At 42.6% G+C, this 19,689-nt stretch overlaps 1 protein-coding gene and 1 pseudogene across 1 annotated transcript in view; both read left to right on the forward strand.

Moving 5' to 3' along the window:
* LOC126163144 (caspase-1-like) overlaps positions 1-19,689 on the forward strand; it is a 147,388-nt gene that overhangs the window by 21,149 nt on the left and 106,550 nt on the right. Inside the window, exon 3 of the mRNA XM_049920073.1 lies at positions 10,199-10,357. Coding sequence (XP_049776030.1) covers positions 10,199-10,357 — 159 coding nt within the window. The remainder of the gene's footprint in view (positions 1-10,198; positions 10,358-19,689) is intronic.
* Positions 9,105-9,222, forward strand: LOC126101071 (5S ribosomal RNA; annotated as a pseudogene).

Here is a 19,689-nt window from a genome sequence, read left to right on the forward strand (position 1 = left end):
TCTCTCTGCTCTTGAGCTTTGTTTATTGTTATTGCAAATTCAGTTCCTGTAACAGTATTCTAATCACAAACCAATAAGCCGTAACTACAACTTTCCTACTCACCACATATGTGTATATATATTGAAAAGTATATAACCTAAATGTGTTCATACGTTTATTACTGTAATGTGTAGAAATTTTAAGTAAATTGGAAAGGTATATTTTGAGGTTTTTCATAACTATATTTTCTCTTTGTATATTACATATATATTTACATATCATATATATTAAAATATTCATATGTTAAAGAATTAGGTGCCTAAAAACTACAGAGACTAACGATTTTGAATAAACCGACATTTACATTTTTCAAACAACCCGCTTTTATTATTTATATACCAGATGGCGTTCCAGTAGGTACATAAAAACACTTGGATATTCTAATGTGAAGTTGTGTCAAAATTTGAAAGCAGTCCAAGAAGAACTTTCGGAGATATGAGATTTTGAAGAAACGGACTTCGTGTTTACTCAGTTTTTTCAAATAAAGTCTCGGTTAGAAGCTGTGGCCGTTATATGAAATAAATTGTTGATGGTGTACAACAATCAGCCACAAATTGGTTTTAGAGTACCTTATTCAAAAAGTACCCTTACCAGTTTCGAATTTTCCACAATTCATCATCGGACGGTTTTTTCATGCTTTCATCAAAACAAATTATATATTGGTTTCAAGTGAGTTGCATTAAGATAAGCTATAATTCACAATTACAAAAGTGTAGCAAAAATGGTTGCTCTACAGATTTGTGTTGGAATGTTACCTCTGGCGCATCCATTTTGGTTGTACGTTTGTGATTGTGAGTTATTGTTTATCCTAGGGCAATTCACTGGAAACACACGTGTAATTTGTTTTAATGAAAGCATGAAAAAACTATCTGACGATGAACTGTGAAAAATTCGAAACCACTAACGGTACTTTTTGAATAAAGTAACCTTAAATCAATTTTTGGCTGGTTGATGTAATTTGTGACTGGTTGCAACTCACTGTCAACAACTTATCTATGTTTGCGTTTGTAGAGAAAATGTAGATGTTCTTTGTCGCAAATCTCTAAACGTTTTTGAAATATTTCTTTGAAATTTTGACACAAAGTTGCATTGGATTAGGGCTGTGTTTTAAGGTACCTATTTTTTAATTATACGAAACATATGTTTTTTATAAATTTACCAATGGGAAAAATTGTTACAGAAAATAGGTACATGAAACACGACTGTATAAGAGTGCAACGTTGAGTCAAAATGTCAAAGCAGTCAGTCAAAAACTTTTGGAGATACACCATTTTTAACAAGCGAACATTTACATTTCTGTTTATATAGATACATAGCTGTCAAACCGATTTCTTTTGTTACGGGGGATATGTGACAGCAAAACAGTTAAATGGAACGCATTTCTTTAATATTCTTTTCCATACCAAAAATACCATCAACCGTCCACAGCGACGCACAAAAAAGAAAGAAAGTCAACCAAATTGCTCGAGCCGTTCTCAGGTGATGTGATCTTTCCCAACTGATTTTTATTTCCGACGTTTTGGTGATTGTCCAAAATTTTATTTAATACACACATGGCCCTGATAATAACGAACACAAAAAAAAGAATCAAACAGATTGGTCAAACAGATCTCAGTTGACAGTCTTTCATAAGTGCGGCAATTGATTTTTATGTATGTAGATGACGTTAACTGGTGTACCAATTTAGAAAGAATGTAACTTGATCGTCAGCCTAGAATCGCCATGAATTACAAGCCCACTGCGCAATGAAGTGTCGGAGGTCTAGAGGCTAAGAAGGTTTTTGTAACAGGCTTACTCCATGAAGAGAAGAAGTTGATGATGGTAGTCAGTTGTTTTAACAATAATATATGCATAGCACATATTGTTGTTGATATGGTTGTTCATCTTCTACAGTACAACTAACTGTACAGTACGCTTTGCCATCTTCCAAAATTAAGGATTTTTCTGAAGTACAACGAAAGAATATTTTAAGCCTAATATGCAAGTATTGTAGATAGATTAGGTTATTTTGCACTTCGTCAGTGCTATTTGTCTGGCCGATTAATTTCAACTGTGACACTGCCCAGTTAATTATACTTATAGTTTCTTAGCAGGTTATTTAAAATGTTTACAAAACAACGTGCCTACTTGTTAGTTGAGAACCCCTGTTACTCGTATGTGTTTTGTAAAATTCTCGAGTGTGAGGTGGTCTATCTAATATATTTAAACTGAATTTTTGTGGTTTCTCGTTGTCGTAAATAGTGATGCAAGGCACTTTTGCGAATGCATCTATAAGCGTGATTCAGCAAAGTTGTTTACACGTTCGAGACTGTTTAAAATGCCGTAGTGCTGTTTTCACCGAGATTCATTGTGAAAAAGTTCTTACTAAACGACGTATATTCTCTTTTCATAACTATATTAATTACAGAGATAAAGGTATCAATTGGCTTTTTTTTCAGTTGGAACTATAGTAATATCCGCTGCTAGGATCTTAGTTCTGAAAGAGACTAAAGAAACGGAGTTTCAATCTTGAAAATCTGAAGAAATTACATTTCGAAGAAATTACATTATATATATATATATATATATATATATATATATATATCTTAGGATTTATCTGCTTTGAACATGAAACAGATTGCTCTGTTATGCGGAAGTTCATGGTTTCATGCCCAAAGAAAGAAACGCTTCACGTCGGAGAAGTAGCAAATAATGTGTTTCAGCGCTGTGATGCCTTTGTAAAAGGGAGACATAAAAAACGTTGCTTTCATACTGTCTGCGTCGCTCACGAGTGTCGAGCGCTGGTTAGTTTGAAAAGAAAATTGTTCTGTAGGCCAAAATGAAACTTGTGTAGGAGTTTTATGCATTCGTAGATCTCTTTTACAAAGATTTGGACATGTCTTGATATTACAATTTAAGAACAACAAAAATAAAGTAATTCAGATATTTACAGACTTACTTCTCTTACTCTAGTATGACAAAGATAGGATAGGTAGTCGGCCGTGGCCTTCTAGTTAGAAACATCGTTTGCCTGTAGTAATTTAGGGGAACCATGGAAAACCTAAATCAGAATGATTAGATTAAGCCGCCACCCTCCCGAATATAAGGCCGCTCTGTTCAAGCCAGTATTACTTCATTTGGTTTGTCCGTAGTGTACAATACTGTTTTACAAACAAGCTATTTAATTATGAAAGAGGATACTGCTACACTTCTCATTCATCTCTATCTCCCAGTCACTGCACGCAACACATACACACTATAGACACATTGTTTCATAACACCACACACTCTGTCAGCTGAAATCAGGTCCATTTTGTGCAACGCAACTTTTGCTAGCCTGAAAAACTGAGTCAGCATCCCTCTACTACGAATTGGATGTTGAGATCAGAGAGAAGATAAGGTGTTACATTACGACAGCACAGCTCTGAAACTAAGTTTCTTCAGAAAAGGAAAAAAATTGTTATGTGAAATGTTACATGTTTTATTATCGTTATTGTTATTTATTTGTTTTCTTTTATTACCAAACCACTACTCTCTGTTGTCTAAGCTACCCTTCACTGTATAAAATGTATCGCTCGACAGGTACTTTTTAAGTGAATTTGAAATAAATTTGTTGTAGCAATATCTCTAATCTCCTTTGCTAATTTATTGAGCAATTCTATTTTGAGTGTCATGTTTATTCTTTCTTGGTAAATATAAGTTCAGTCTAGGTCTTGTTCCAATAGACATGGACAGAGTTGTTTCTGCAGTAATTATCAATGTTGTTTTTGATGGCTACAACTGACTGGTAAATGTATTCACACGGTGCTGTTAAATCCCCACTACTTTGAATAGTCCTTTGTGCATTTGTTCCACAGAAAAGAATACCACAGCTAAGAAAAGAGTGTTCATATGAATAGTACGAAACTAAGAGACTAGCTGTTACGCACAGACAACAGGAATCTAAGGACACGCTGATTATCTTCTCTTTGCATACTACTTCAACTGAGAATCAATATCCATTCCTAGAAATTTTGTATTTGTTAGAGGTACCATCTGCATTTAATGTAACAGTGTGATTTTCCTTCTTGGAACTCAGATCCATTGTATTTGTTTTCTGTACGTTCAATGTCCATTTATTGCATATCGATCAATTGTAAACTTCCCTGAGGGTTTCATTCCCTTTCTTAGTAACGAGTTATCTTGTTTTCTCAGTGACAATAATATTACTGTCATCAGCACAGAGAAACATTTCCGCCTGACTGACATTACTTGGAAAGTCATTGATGTATATCAGGAACTGTATTATTCCTAAAAATACTATGTTGGGAAACTGTTTCACGTACTCATCCGCATTTTTCTATATTTAGAGCAAGCTGCCATTCATCACACCAAACAGAAATTATTCATGTGCTGTAATCTTTCACAGTCACTCAACGACCACATTTTCCCGTATACTACAGTGCCATCAACAAATAGTCGCAGATTGGTGCTCACCCTAGACACCATACCATTTGTGTACACAGAGAAGAAGAGCAAACCTATCATACTTCCCTTGGACACTGCTCACGATTCACTTGTCTCTAAGGGAAAGCAGAAAGGTGGAAGGAGTATATAGAGGGTCTATACAAGGGCGATGTACTTGAGGACAATATTATGGAAATGGAAGAGGATGTAGATGAAGATGAAATGGGAGATATGATACTGCATGAAGAGTTTGACAGAGCACTGAAAGACCTGAGTTGAAACAAGGCCCCGGGAGTAGACAACATTCCATTAGAACTACTGACGGCCTTGGGAGAGCCAGTCCTGACAAAACTCTACCATCTGGTGAGCAAGATGTATGAGACAGGCGAAATTCCCTCAGACTTCAAGAAGAATATAATAATTTCAATCCCAAAGAAAGCAGGTGTTGACAGATGTGAAAATCACCGAACTATCAGTTTAATAAGTCACAGCTGCAAAATACTAACGCCAATTATTTACAGGCGAATGGAAAAACTGGTAGAAGCAGACCTCGGCGAAGATCAGTTTGGGTTCCGCAGAAATGTTGGAACACGTGAGGCAATACTGACACTACGACTTATCTTAGAAAATAGATTAAGGAAAGGCAAACCCACATTTCTAGCATTTGTAGACTTAGAGAAAGCTTTTGAGAATGTTGACTGGAATACTCTCTTTCAAATTCTAAAGGTGGCAGGGATAAAATACAGGGAGTGAAAGGCTGTTTACAATTTGTACAGAAACCAGATGGCAGTTATAAGAGTCGAGGGGCATGAAAGGGAAGCAGCAGTTGGGAAGGGAGTGAGACAGGGTTGTAGCGTGTCCCCGATGCCTGTGCTGCTCCATGCCCATCCGGATAACGACTCGATTCTTTCAAGTCGGGCAACGGCCTTGCCGCAGTGGATACACCAGTTCCCGCGCGATAACCGAAGTTAAGCACTGTCGGCCGTGGCCAGCGCTTGGATGGGTGACCATCCAGCCGCCGTGCGCTGTTGCCACTTTTCGGGGTGCACTCAGCCTCGTGATGCCAATTGAGGAGCTACTCGACCGAATAGTAGCGGCTCCAGTCAAAGAAAACCATCATAACGACCGGGAGAGCGGTGTACTGACCACACGCCCCTCCTATCCGCATCCTCACCGGATGGTCTCGATGGGCCACTTGTGGCCTGAAGACGAAGTGGTTTTTCTTTCACGTCGGCGTGACTTCTAGTCATGTGGATGCCTGTGAGGACAACTTTAACCCACTTGGGTTTCACTGTGGGGAACACGTAGACGGAATCTGTTCAGCGTCCACCATAACGGTAACTTTGGCATAATCGTCGGTGTTGATAATCATAAGCTTCGACTTACCGCCGCCAGCTTGCTTGGCGGTGTAATATCCGGCCCACTTGTCTGACTATAAGTTCAGATTCTTGGAGTTGTGTCAGTATTGCGTCACTACAGGCGGTACCATGTGCCGTTGTTGTTACTGCTGCTGTTGTTCAGAACTGGCGTCTTCTTCAGTTGCTTCTTAGCCCCATAGGGTGTTCAAAGAATTATTTGTGTGTAGTGTAGTGCTTCAGGTGCTAGCCTCGCTTTTGTCATTCTATTTTGCTTCATCCCTGCCGGTTTCATCAATGCTACATCAGTTCACCTACTTCGAACGTTTCTACATCTGCATCTACACAGGTACTCCGTCAGCCAGCGTACGGTGCATGGCAGAGGGTACCCTGCAACATAACAAGCCTTTTCTGTTCCACTCTCAGACCGAGCGAGGGAAAGTCGACTGTCTATATGCCTGCGTATTAGAATTTCCCGTACCTTATTTTCATGGTCCTTACGCGCAATGTATGTTGATGGCAGTAGATCGTTCAGCATTCGGCTTCAAATGCGGTTCCCTAAATTTTCCTAATAGTGTTCCTCTCCAGAGAACCCAATTTGAGTTCCCGAAGCTTCTCCGTAATATTTGCGTGTTCTTCGAACTTACCGGTAACAAATCTAGCAGCCCACCTCTGAATTGCTTCGATGTCCACCTTCAATCCGAGTTGGTGCAGATCCCAAACGTTTGAGCAGTATTCAAGAATAGGTCGCACCTGCGTCCTGTATGCGGTCTTCTTTGCAGATGAACCACACTTTGTAAAATTTTCCCAAAAAACCGAAGTCGAACGTTCGCCTTCCCTACCACAGTTATGACATGCTTGTTCCGTTTCATATCGCTTTGCAACGTTACACCCATGCATTTCAACGACGTGGTTGTGTCAAGCAGTAGACTACTAATGCTGTATCCTGACATTACGGTTTGTATTTCCTATTCATCTGCATTAACTTACATTTTTCACATTCAGGGCTAGCTGCCGCTCATCACACCAACTAGAAATTGTATCTTTCTACAGTCACTCAACTGCGACACCTTACCGTACACCACATCATCATCAGCAAGCAACCGCAGATTGCTGCCGACCCTATCCGCTGAATCATCTGTGTATATGGAGAACAACAGCTGACCTATCACACTTCACTGGGGCATTCCTGACGTTACCCTTGTCTCTGATGAACACTTTCCGCCGAGGAGAACACAATGTATTATATTACTGAAGAAGTCTTCAAGCAGCTCACGTATCTGTGAACGTATTCCATATGCTCGTACCTTCGTTAACAGCCTGCATTGGTTCGTCGTGTCAAATGCTTTTCGGAAATCTAGAAATATGTAATCTGCCTGTTGCCCTTTATCCATAGTTCTCAGTATATCATGTGAGAAAAGAGCATATACATAAATGACCTTGTGGATGACATCGGAAGTTACTGAGGCTTTTTGCGGATGATGCTGTGGTATATCGAGAGGTTATAACAACGAAAAATTGTACTGAAATGCAGGAGGATCTGCAGCGAATTGCCGCATGGTGCAGGGAATGGCAATTGAATCTCAATGTAGACAAGTGTAACGTGCTGCGAATACATAGAAAGAAAGATCCCTTATCATTTAGCTACAATATAGCAGGTCAGCAACTGGAAGCAGTTAATTCCATAAATTATCTGGGAGTACGCATTAGGAGTGATTTAAAATGGAAGGATCATATAAAGTTGATCGTCGGTAAAGCAGATGCCAGACTGAGATTCATTGCAAGAATCCTAAGGAAATGCAATCCGAAAACAAAGGAAGTAGGATACAGTACGCTTGTTCGCCCACTGCTTGAATACCGCTCAGCAGTGTGGGATCAGTACCAGATAGGGTGGATAGAAGAGATCGAGAAGATCCAACGGGGAGCAGCGCGCTTCGTTACAGGATCATTTAGTAATCGCTGAAGCGTTACAGAGATGATAGATAAACTCCAGTGGAAGACTCTGCAGGAGAGACGCTCAGTAGCTCGGTACGGGCTTTTGTTGAAGTTTCGAGAACATACCTTCACCGAAGAGTCAAGCAGTATATTGCTCCCTCCTACGTATATCTCGCGAAGAGACCGTGAGGATAAAATCAGAGAGATTAGAGCCCACACAGAGGCATACCGACAATCCTTCTTTCCACGAACAATACGAGACTGGAATAGAAGGGAGAACCGATAGAGGTACTCAAGGTACCCTCCGCCACACACCATCAGGTGGCTTGCGGAGTATGGATGTAGATGTAGATGTAGATGTAGATGTAGCACGAGCAATGATTTCTAAAACCATGGTGATTCGCGGACATAAGCTTCTCAGGCTCAAGAAAATTTATTATGTTCGAACTGAGAATGTGTTCAAGGATACTGCAGAACCGAAGTTAGGGATATTGATCTGTTATTTTGTGGGTCCGTTCTCCTACCCTTCTTATTATAGGAGTCAACTGCTCTTTATAACAGTCACTTGGGACGTGTTCGCTGGGCGAGAGATTTACGATAAATCCCAGTTAGATGAAGGGCCAATGGCGTAGAGGACTCTTTCTAAACCAGAACTGGGATTCCATCTGAAACTGGTCCCTTATTTGCTTTCAAATCTTTCAGTCGTTTCTCTACTCCATACTGTCCGATAGTCAAATGACAGGATGTATGTACGATTCTCCTGCGTGAACGATTTCTTGAAAGCAGAACTTAAAATTCCGGCTTTCGTTTTGCTACCTTCAACTGCCACGTCAGGCTGTCCAACAAGGAACAGATTGGAAGCCTTAGATCCCCTTAGCGATTTTATACAGTACTCCTCTTGGAGTCGCAGGTATGTTGTTCTACCCCTATGCTGCCTTCGCTGGATGAATCCTAACCAGGATACGTCTGGTGGTCGGGTATCTCATACGCCGTTTCCTCCGTGTGTTGAGCGGCTAAAGGGGCAGTCCGCACGGCAAACCCCCCGGCAGGCGAGTCGGCCGCCGTTGCTGGCCCGGCCGCGAGCACTGAATGGTCAACACACGACGACGTCACTTTGCTCGCTCCTTTGAGTCGCGCTCTGCTGTTCGCCCAGTTTTGCCACTGTTGACGGCGACAAGTGCCTGCGGTGCATCGCACTTCGCCCTCGCTGTTTAATGCCCCGACTTACATCGACATCTATGGAAGTTCTGCGTCGACTGTGCTATTAGACACCAACGTTACGTCATGCGAGCTCGCCTCCTAAACTCCAACTAGATCGAGATCTTTTGTTGGTGCCCTATGCCTTAGCTGGCGACGGCCTTGCCGCAGTGGATACACCGGTTCCCGTCAGATCACCGAAGTAAAGCGCTGTCGAGCGTGGGCGGCACTTGGATGGGTGACCATCTGGGCTGCCATATGCTGTTCCCATTATTCGGGGTGCACTCAGCCTCGTGATGCCAACTGAGGATCTACTCGACGAAATAGTAGCGGCTCCGGTCACAGAAAACCATCATAACGACTGGGAGAGCGGTGTGCTGACAAGACGCCCCCCCCCCCTCCCCCCAGCTGCATCCTCAGCTGAGGAGGACACGGCGGTCGGATGGTCCCGATGTGCCACTTTTGGTCTGAAGACGGAGTGCTGCTAACGCTGCTATGCTTTAGCTGAATTCGGCTCTTTTGCCACTATCCCTCTCCCACCGCACCCCTGATGCACCCTTGTTTCTCCCATATCACGAATCCTCGAATATGCATCAGATTCCTACAGACATTGCGCTGCTGCTACGGTCGCAGGTTCGAATCCTGCCTCGGGCATGGATGTGTGTGATGTCCTTAGGTTAGTTAGGTTTAAGTAGTTCTAAGTCTAGAATTAGAATTATTGCAATTTCAAATTCTGTAACAGTATTCTAATCACAAACCAATAAGCCGAAACTACAACTTTTTACTCCTCAACGGCCGCTGTGGCCGAGTTGTTCTAGGCCCTTCAGTCTAGAACCGCGCTGCTGCCACGGTCGCAGGTTCGAATCCTGCCTCGGGTATGGATGTATGTGATGTTCTTAGGTTAGTTAGGTTTAAGTAGTTCTAAGTCTAAGGGGCTGATGACCTCAGATGTTAACTCCCATAGTGCTTAGAGCCATTTTAACCATTTTTGATCTGCAGACACATATCTGGCAGAAACTGTCGGTGCCAGCAGCAATAATGGCAAAAGCAGAGACATTTAACAGTCATTTAGCCAACTTTCTATCAATCATCCAAACAGGAGAGAGCCTTATCAAAAACACGAGAGAGCCTTATCTAACAGAACAACAATAAGTATCTTTTTCCCATTTACTTTACGGTGTTTTGTAGAGCTGTATTGTTGTAGTAGATATAATTCTGTAGGATTCATTCCACTGTTTTTCACCAGGTTCAAATCAAAACCCTCTGCAGACAAGAAACAAGGCCAGCGTAAGAAAAGTCGGGATCACGATGAATCTTCCGACCAAGTGGAGACTGCTCGCAAATCGATAGGCGATGGGCCTTCCGACGTTGTGGACGCCATGCCTGCAGGAGTCTTCGTCCCTGGGTAGGTACCCAGATTATGAAGTCATATTAATGGTTCTAAACACACACACACAAATATCATGAAAATAGAACTTTTTCTATGAATTAGCAACTGTTGTGTAGGGAAACTATGAACACGAGATGAAAAGTAATTCCTGTGCCTCTTTATGTGAAAACTCTTAAAGCTTTATAAACAAAACATTTTTTTAACGTTCTTCATCTTTATTCTTCATATCTACATATTTGTTTCTCAGCATAGTACCCCGATGACGAACACATTTACCGAGCGAGGTGGCGCAGTGGGTAGCACAGTGGACTCGCATTTGGGAGGACGACGGTTCAAACCCGCGTCCTTCCACCCTGATTTAGGTTTTCCACGATTTCCCTAAATTGCTTCAGGCAAAAGCCGGGATGGTTCGTTTGAAAGGGCACGGCCGACTTCCTTCCCCATCCTTCAATAATCCGATGGGACAGATGATATCGCTGTTTGGTCCCCTCTCCCAAATCAACCAACCAACCAACTAACCAACGAACGCATTTCTCCCAGTGAGGGACCAGTTTGGTGATACCGTCAGTGCAGAATGCTTGACTTCGTTGACGGAGCCACAACCTCGCCTCTGCTTGCACTATCACCATCTAAGTGAAGTCCTCGAAGTTGTTCGTTAAGTTTTGGAAACAGATGAAAATCGGATGGGGCCAAGTCGGGTTGAATGAAGGATGATCGATGACAGTGAAGATGCACCACAGCTCGAACATCCCCAAAACTGTGAATATGACTTGATGGTATGGTTTTGAATCTTAATGGCGACGGTGATCCTTTTTGGCGGAACTCCATTCACTCATGCTCTCTGGTTTTCGGAGTAAAATGGTGATCCCAGCATTCATGACCTGTCGCAGTGTTGTTAAAGAATCCATTACCCTCATGCTCAACATGCAGCAGAAATTGTCGGCAGATGTCCAATCTCCGCTGTTTCACGTTACGGGCAAGCATTCGAAGCGCCCACCGTACCGCAGTTCAACAATGACGACCTGTACAAGCTCTCGTGATACGGAACACTTAAGCTACCTGAATGCTGTGTCCGTGTTAGCTGATGATTTTCTCTAGTGAGTTCATCAACCCCATTCTCATGAGTCTCCTCGGTTGCCGACGAGGAATGTACATGGCAAATAATACCTCAGCCGACATTGAGAACAGGATGAAAGAAACGGAAGAATTACATTTCAGTACGACCTCGTAATTCCAATTTTTAAAAATTTCTTCTTGTTGTATCATAATATGGCACCATTAATTCACCAGGAACGTTGCCCAAAAGACTTATAATTATTTGTGTAATGAACTGCTGCTAATCACATTTACATTTATTTTATGTTAAACTGAACATTTCGAGCAAGTTCTATTCATCTTCACAAACAGATACACCGGTTATTAACTTACTACATTTAATTTGATAGAGCACTGAAAGACCTGAGTCGAAACAGGGCCCCCGGATTAGACAACATTCCATTAAAACTACTGACAGCCTTGGGAGAGCCAGTCCTGACAAAACTCTACCACCTGGTGAGAAAGATGTATGAGACAGGCGAAATACCCTCAGACGTCAAGAAGAATATAATAATTCCAATCCCAAAGACAGCAGGTGTTGACAGATGTGAAAATTACCGAACTATCAGTTTAATAAGTTACAGCTGCAAAATAATAACGCGAATTCTTTACAGACGAATGGAAAACTGGTAGAAGCCGACCTCGGGGAACATAAGTTTGGATTCCGTAGAAATGTTGGAACACGCGAGGCAATACTGACCTTACGCCTTATCTTAGAAGAAAGATTAAGGAAAGGCAAACCTACGTTTCTAGCACTTGTAGATTTAGAGAAAGCTTTTGACAATGTTGACTGGTGTACTCTCTTTCAAATTCTAAAGGTGGCAGGGATAAAATACAGGGAGCGAAATGCTACTTACAATTTGTACAGAAACCAGATAGCAGTTATAAGAGTCGAGGTGCATGAAAGGGAAGCAGTGGTGGAGAAGGGAGTGAGACAGGGCTGTGGCCTCTCCCCGATGTTATTCAATCTGTATATTGAGCAAGCAGTAAAGGAAACAAAAGAAAAATTCTCCATGGAGAAGAAATAAAAACGTTGAGGTTCACCGATGACATTATAATTCTGTTAGAGACAGCAAAGGACTTGGAAGAGCAGTTGAACGGAATGGACAGTGTCTTGAAAGGAGGCTATAAGATGAACATAAACAAAAGCAAAACGAGGACAATGGAATGTAGTCGAATTAAGTCGGGTGATGCTGAGGGAATTAGATTAGGAAATGAGACACTTAAAGTAGTAAAGGAATTTTGCTATTTGGGGAGCAAAATAACTGATGATGGTCGAAGTAGAGAGGATATAAAATGTAGACTGGCAATGGCAACGAAAGCGTTTCTGAAGAAGAGGAATTTGTTAACATCGAGTTAGATTTAAGTGTCAGGAAGTCGTTTCTGAAAGTATTTGTATGGAGTGTAGCTATGTATGGAAGTGGAACGTGGACGATAAATAGTTTGGTCAAGAAGAGAATAGAAGCTTTAGAAATGTGGTGCTAGAGAAGAATGCTGAATATTAGATGGGTAGATCACATAACTAACGAGGAGAGGAGTTTGTGGCACAACTTGAAAAGAAGAAGGGACTGGTTGGCAGGGCATGTTCTGAGGCATCAAGGGATCACAAATTTAACATTGGAGGGCAGCGTGGAGGGTAAAAATCGTAGAGGGAGACCAATAGATGAATACACTAAGAAGTTTCAGAAGGATGTAGGTTGCAGTAAGTACTGGGAGAAGAAGAAGCTTGCACAGGATAGAGTAGCATGGAGAGCTGCATGAAACCAGTCTCAGGACTGAAGACCACAACAACAACACGACCTCGTAATTTCAATTTTTAAAAACTTCTTCTTGTTGTGTAATAATACGGCACCATTAATTCACCAGGAACGTTGCCCAAAACACTTATAATTATTTGTGTGATGAACTGCTGCTAATCACATTTACATTTATTTTATGTTTAACTGAACATTTCGAGCAAGTTCTATTCATCTTCGGCAAACAGATACACAGGTTATTAACGTACTACCTTAAATAACCTAAATTTACACAGAAATAATAAAGCTAAAATTTTGTACACTATGTTGCTGATGTGGCTATTGTGAGATAAGGTGAATGGAGAACGGCGCGTGGGGAGAGGGGGGAGGTGGGGGGGGAGGGGGAGGTAGAAGTCGACATCCAGTGACATCTGCTGGTGTTATTACATTTTCGTGGAGTTCAGCAAGATGTCTTCCATTGCTTGTTGAGTTGAACAACACACCCTGCGGGGGATGCATGCAGATAGTTCAGCGTCAGCTGCTTATTGGTGTGGTACACTTTTAAAATGTCACTTAATCTCATTTACATATTGTTCTGTTATTTCTTGGTAGAATAATTCCTTATTTAAGACTGAATAAGAAGTACATTGTTGTTTTTCGTGCTTGTTATTCAATCTTAAATCTCAAAAGTAAGGTCTCCTATTTTTTGTATATACACTCCTGGAAATGGAAAAAAGAACACATTGACACCGGTGTGTCAGACCCACCATACTTGCGCCGGACACTGCGAGAGGGCTGTACAAGCAATGATCACACGCACGGCACAGTGGACACACCAGGAACCGCGGTGTTGGCCGTCGAATGGCGCTAGCTGCGCAGCATTTGTGCACCGCCGCCGTCAGTGTCAGCCAGTTTGCCGTGGCATACGGAGCTCCATCGCAGTCTTTAACACTGGTAGCATGCCGCGACAGCGTGGACGTGAACCGTATGTGCAGTTGACGGACTTTGAGCGAGGGCGTACAGTGGGTGGGCATGCGGGAGGCCGGGTGGACGTACCGCCGAATTGCTCAACACGTGGGGCGTGAGGTCTCCACAGTACATCGATGTTGTCGCCAGTGGTCGGCGGAAGGTGCACGTGCCCGTCGACCTGGGACCGGACCGCAGCGACGCACGGATGCACGCCAAGAGCGTAGGATCCTACGCAGTGCCGTAGGGGACCGCACCGCCACTTCCCAGCAAATTAGGGACACTGTTGCTCCTGGGGTATCGGCGAGGACCATTCGCAACCGTCTCCATGAAGCTAGGCTACGGTCCCGCACACCGTTAGGCCGTCTTCCGCTCACGCCCCAACATCGTGCAGCCCGCCTCCAGTGGTGTCGCGACAGGCGTGAATGGAGGGACGAATGGAGACGTGTCGTCTTCAGCGATGAGAGTCGCTTCTGCCTTGGTGCCAATGATGGTCGTATGCGTGTTTGGCGCCGTGCAGGTGAGCGCCACAATCGGGACTGCATACGACCGAGGCACACAGGGCCAACACCCGGCATCATGGTGTGGGGAGCGATCTCCTACACTGGCCGTACACCACTGGTGATCGTCGAGGGGACACTGAATAGTGCACGGTACATCCAAACCGTCATCGAACCCATCGTTCTACCATTCCTAGACCGGCAAGGGAACTTGCTGTTCCAACAGGACAATGCACGTCCGCATGTATCCCGTGCCACTCAACGTGCTCTAGAAGGTGTAAGTCAACTACCCTGGCCAGCAAGATCTCCGGATCTGTCCCCCATTGAGCATGTTTGGGACTTGATGAAGCGTCGTCTCACGCGGTCTGCACGTCCAGCACGAACGCTGGTCCAACTGAGGCGCCAGGTGGAAATGGCATGGCAAGCCGTTCCACAGGACTACATCCAGCATCTCTACGATCGTCTCCATGGGAGAATAGCAGCCTGCATTGCTGCGAAAGGTGGATATACACTGTACTAGTGCCGACATTGTGCATGCTCTGTTGCCTGTGTCTATGTGCCTGTGGTTCTGTCAGTGTGATCATGTGATGTATCTGACCCCAGGAATGTGTCAATAAAGTTTCCCTTTCCTGGGACAATGAATTCACGGTGTTCTTATTTCAATTTCCAGGAGTGTACATAGACGTGTTTATTTCTACAACGGTTAACTATTTTTCGGCATAATCACAATTTCTGTCGATGCATTTTTGTAGACTCTGTGGCAATTTTTGTATGCCCATGTCATACCAGCTCGCCGACATTCTGCGAAGAAGGATGCCACCACTGGCGTGATTGTTGCTCGGTCTCAGGTGTAAGGTGGTATGCCCAGGTTTCGTCACCCGTGACAATTGAGTACAGAAAGTTGTCCTGTTCGGCTGCAAGGCGGTGCTGGAAGCATCAACTCGTTGCCGCATGTGGTCCTCAGTCAGTATGCGTGGCACCCATCTTGCGCGCACCTTCCGGTAGTTCAGTGTTTCCGTTAAAATTCTGTGAGCGGTGCTTCGGAAAACCTCAGGCACCAACGTGCACAGATCGTCCAGGGTGATCCGCCGATCGTCACGCATGCTTTGCTCAACCTTCAACACTGTCTCCTCAGAAATTGACAGTCTCCTGCTCTTTTGTTCGTCGAGAATTTCGGTCCGACCACCTGCAAACTCTCTACACCACTTACGAACATTTTTGACATCCGTGCACGACTCACCATACACTTCCGTCACTTGGCGATGGGTTTCAACCGGTGCAGTGCCCCTTTGCGTTCAAAAACCGAATAACTGCGAGCAATTCGCACTTGGCGGTAACATCCAACGGGAGCTCCATTCTTAACGGCTGCCAAGCCAAGACTGAGCGCCTCAGCGCGGCGTGCGCGTATTTACACACAGCGCGTGAAGCACTCTTCATAACAGCGTGATCAACTGCCACACAAACAGAGTTCCGTACGTATAAAAAATAGACCTTACTTTTGGGATTATCGTCATATCTCAGTCAATCTGTCACAGCTTAGGCGCTCAATAACTTTTTTTGCACTGTATTTCCTTTTGGTACACTGGCGGCACTGTTGTATAACATCACCTTGTAGCAGTGACACTGGATTCGATAAAGTCCATTGTACAGCATATTTTTGTATGGGTATAATCATTAAACACATATAACAATATGGTGATCTTGCTGCGTATTGCTGGTTATCGACTATCCCTTCATTCACTTCGTTAATCGTGATATAACAGTAACGTAATCATTTCTTTCTCACTGGTGCGTCTAGAATCTGTTTCATTAGAATTGTTTAAAATTACTAAATTGTTTCGAGTTTTTAAGCTCAGTTATCTTATTATGAACATAATTTTTTTGTTTATTACCACTTTTTCCACAATATCTGCTCTTGAATTTTTTATGGCTTTGTCTTCGATTTTGAAAGGGTGACCTGGATCTTTAATATCCGTCGTTAATGTTCATTTCTACGTTTTTCCAGTCGGTATCAGTCTGTCTGTTCAGATCGAGTGCTGAAATTTCTGCCAGTCCGGCCGATATAATTTTTGTTGTATTGGTTGTAAGTACTTTTGTAAGCTATATTCATGCAACCTACACAGGCTGTATGGTCCAACTCAATAGGCAACAAGAGACATCTTGCTGAGCTCCATAACAAAATAACAGCAGCAGATATCGAGTCCTAGCCGCCACTACACCGCCTCCCCCACAGAATAGTGCACAAAATTGTAGCATTAGCATTTATGTGTTAATTTAGATGAGTTACGTTAGTTTATCTTTTAAAGTCTTATATGTTTTACGGTTACACTCCTGAGGACTAGCAGAACATTTGTAACGCTATGTTAAGTTAAACATAAAATAAATATCAATGTGACTGGTAATAGTTTATTATTTCACAGTCCGCAGCTCGTGGTCGTGCGGTAGCGTTCTCGCTTCCCACGCCCGGGTTCCTGGGTTCGATTCCCGGCGGGGTCAGGTATTTTCTCTGACTCGTGATGACTGGGTGTTGTGTGCTGTCCTTGGGTGAGTTAGGTTTAAGTAGTTCTGAGTTCTAGGGGACTGATGACCATAGATGTTAAGACCCATAATGCTCAGAGCCATGTGAACCATTATTTCACAGTCTCTGCACTTCGCCATTATGACCACAATTTATTAAAACATTCATAATCTGCTCTTGTATGTTGCCAAAACAGATTAACTCATGAATAATTTATGATATTGTTATTCATTGTGTTTCATATACGACGATGTTATGAAAAGGTTAGACTGCTACTTGCCACGTAGCAAAGATCTAGAGTCGCATATAGGCACAACAAAAAGACTGTCAAACAAGTTATTTCGGCCAAAAGACCTTCTTCCGAATCAGATTACCATCTTGGACTTTTTCCGCCACGCTGGATTTTTTTCGTCGGTTGTTTCATTTTTTATACTGTGCTATGATTGGGTGGAGATAAGGAGAGGTAGGGAGGAGAGTGGTGTAAAACACAACCGGGCTATTTCATTTTCTTAAAATTTATTTTATCCTGGTTGAATACCTTCTTTTAATGCCTTGCTGTGATTGGTTAATAGAAGAGGAGGGAGGGAGTTGGGGCATAAAGCAGGGTTGAGATTTTTAAATTTCTCATCAACGCCATCCTTGACCTTTTTTTTAAAAAAATTCATCATCAACCATTTTCGATTTTTTAAAAATTTCCCGTTAATTGTTTTAAGCACTCCGGCATTCTATACGCAGGACAATTAATTTCCCGTCAATTTTTGTGAATTTCCTGCTGGCCGCCATCTTCGATGTTTTGGATTTCCTGTGCAAAGCGACTGCAGCGTCGCGAATCTGCTGCAACCTAGCGACATAAACTGGAACTGGTTACCAGGTAGTAAATACCTATACAACTATTTCTATTTTTTCTGTTCTCCATTTAATTATTCTCCTCAGTTGACATAAACACATAACATAATCAAGTAATTTATTGGCTTTATTGTCAATTTGTGCTTCTCTTCTTCGCATTTTTCTTTGCTCTTACTGTAATGGACTATCAGGAGGATTATTTTCAAACTTATTCTGCTGGTCACTTACATTCGTTTTCGAACTTTATTTGAAGTAGAGACGAACATTACAGAGAGTAATAAGCAAAACTAAGGTGAATCAGATACGTTTCATTACGGCTCCCTAGGTTCGGAATCTGGAAACTTCCTCTAACACTTCTCAGAATAATTTTGTTAATGTGAAGTCCCAGCGAGTATAGAGGCATTCTTCCTTTAAACTGACGATCAGAACAGCAATATACAAAGTGATTGAGGTACTCTGTCTCTGTAATACACCCATAATGGCTTATGCAGTAGGGGAACGATGGGTAGTATGGGTCAGTTGGTATTTCAGCTAATCACTACTACGTAGCACCACGGTACACAGTGTTATCTTTGCCGCCAGTGCCATTTCGCCATGTGCAGAGAGTGTGTTTGATTCCCAGTGTCGTATCGTCTATGAATTGTTTGTGCTTCTACAAGTTGTTGCGCCGAATGATTTTTAACATCACTCTGAATCATTACATGTAAGAAAATACGAAAAAAATGAAATTTCGTGTGGCTAGGGCCTCCCGTCGGGTAAACCTGTCGCCTGGTGCAAGTCTTTGTAGTTGAACCACTTCAACGACTTGCGTGTCGATGGAGATGATATGAGGATGAAGACAACACAACACCCAGTCTCTGAGCAAAGAAAATCCCTAATCCAGCAGGGAATCGAATCCAGGTCCCCTTTCATGGTACTCTGCCGCGATGACCACAACACAACACCCAGTCTCTGAGCAGACTAAATCCCTAACCCAGCCGGGAATCGAACCCAGGTCCCCTTGCACGGTGTTCTGCCGCGCCGACCACTCAGCTATCGAGGTGGACAGAATATACTTGTGAAATGGGAGCTGTTATTTAGTTTACTCTATTAACATAAGACAGTGACAATTGCATTTCGTTTGCTCTAACAATGTTTCGTTTCCTACCATGTTTTCATATCAGTGTGAGTCGGGTAGTATAGTCCATGGGACATTCGGGTGTTATGAGCCAAGGAAATAATTGCCTTTTTTTTCTTTTTTCTTTTTTTTTAGGATACTATGCCAACATTTAAGAAAACCAGAAGGTAAAGATCGGGGAGAATGGTCAGAGAATGAATTGAAAAATTCTGTTGCAAGTGTACTGGCGAACAAACTTTTCGAAAGAGCCGCGTCTGACCGATACCATGTGCCTAGAAGCTCTCTGAAAAGAAAGTTAAAAGCTACAGTAAATAATGAGCCAACTGATATGAAACCACAAATGGGGTCTTTTAATGCAACCTTTGATGAAAGTTGTGAAAAGCTATTAGTAGCTCATTTGATGGATTTAGATTCGAGACTAATGCCCTGTCCAAAGCAGAGTTTTTGAAACTGGCCTATGACCTGGCAGAAAAATTAAATTTGAGTCAGATTCAACAAAAGGACAAAAATGACTGGAAAGAATTTTTATGCCAGTTTTTTGAAGAAGCACCCAAATTTGACCTACAGAA

Source organism: Schistocerca cancellata, chromosome 1 (assembly GCF_023864275.1).
Source record: "Schistocerca cancellata isolate TAMUIC-IGC-003103 chromosome 1, iqSchCanc2.1, whole genome shotgun sequence".
Lineage (NCBI taxonomy): Eukaryota > Metazoa > Arthropoda > Insecta > Orthoptera > Acrididae > Schistocerca > Schistocerca cancellata.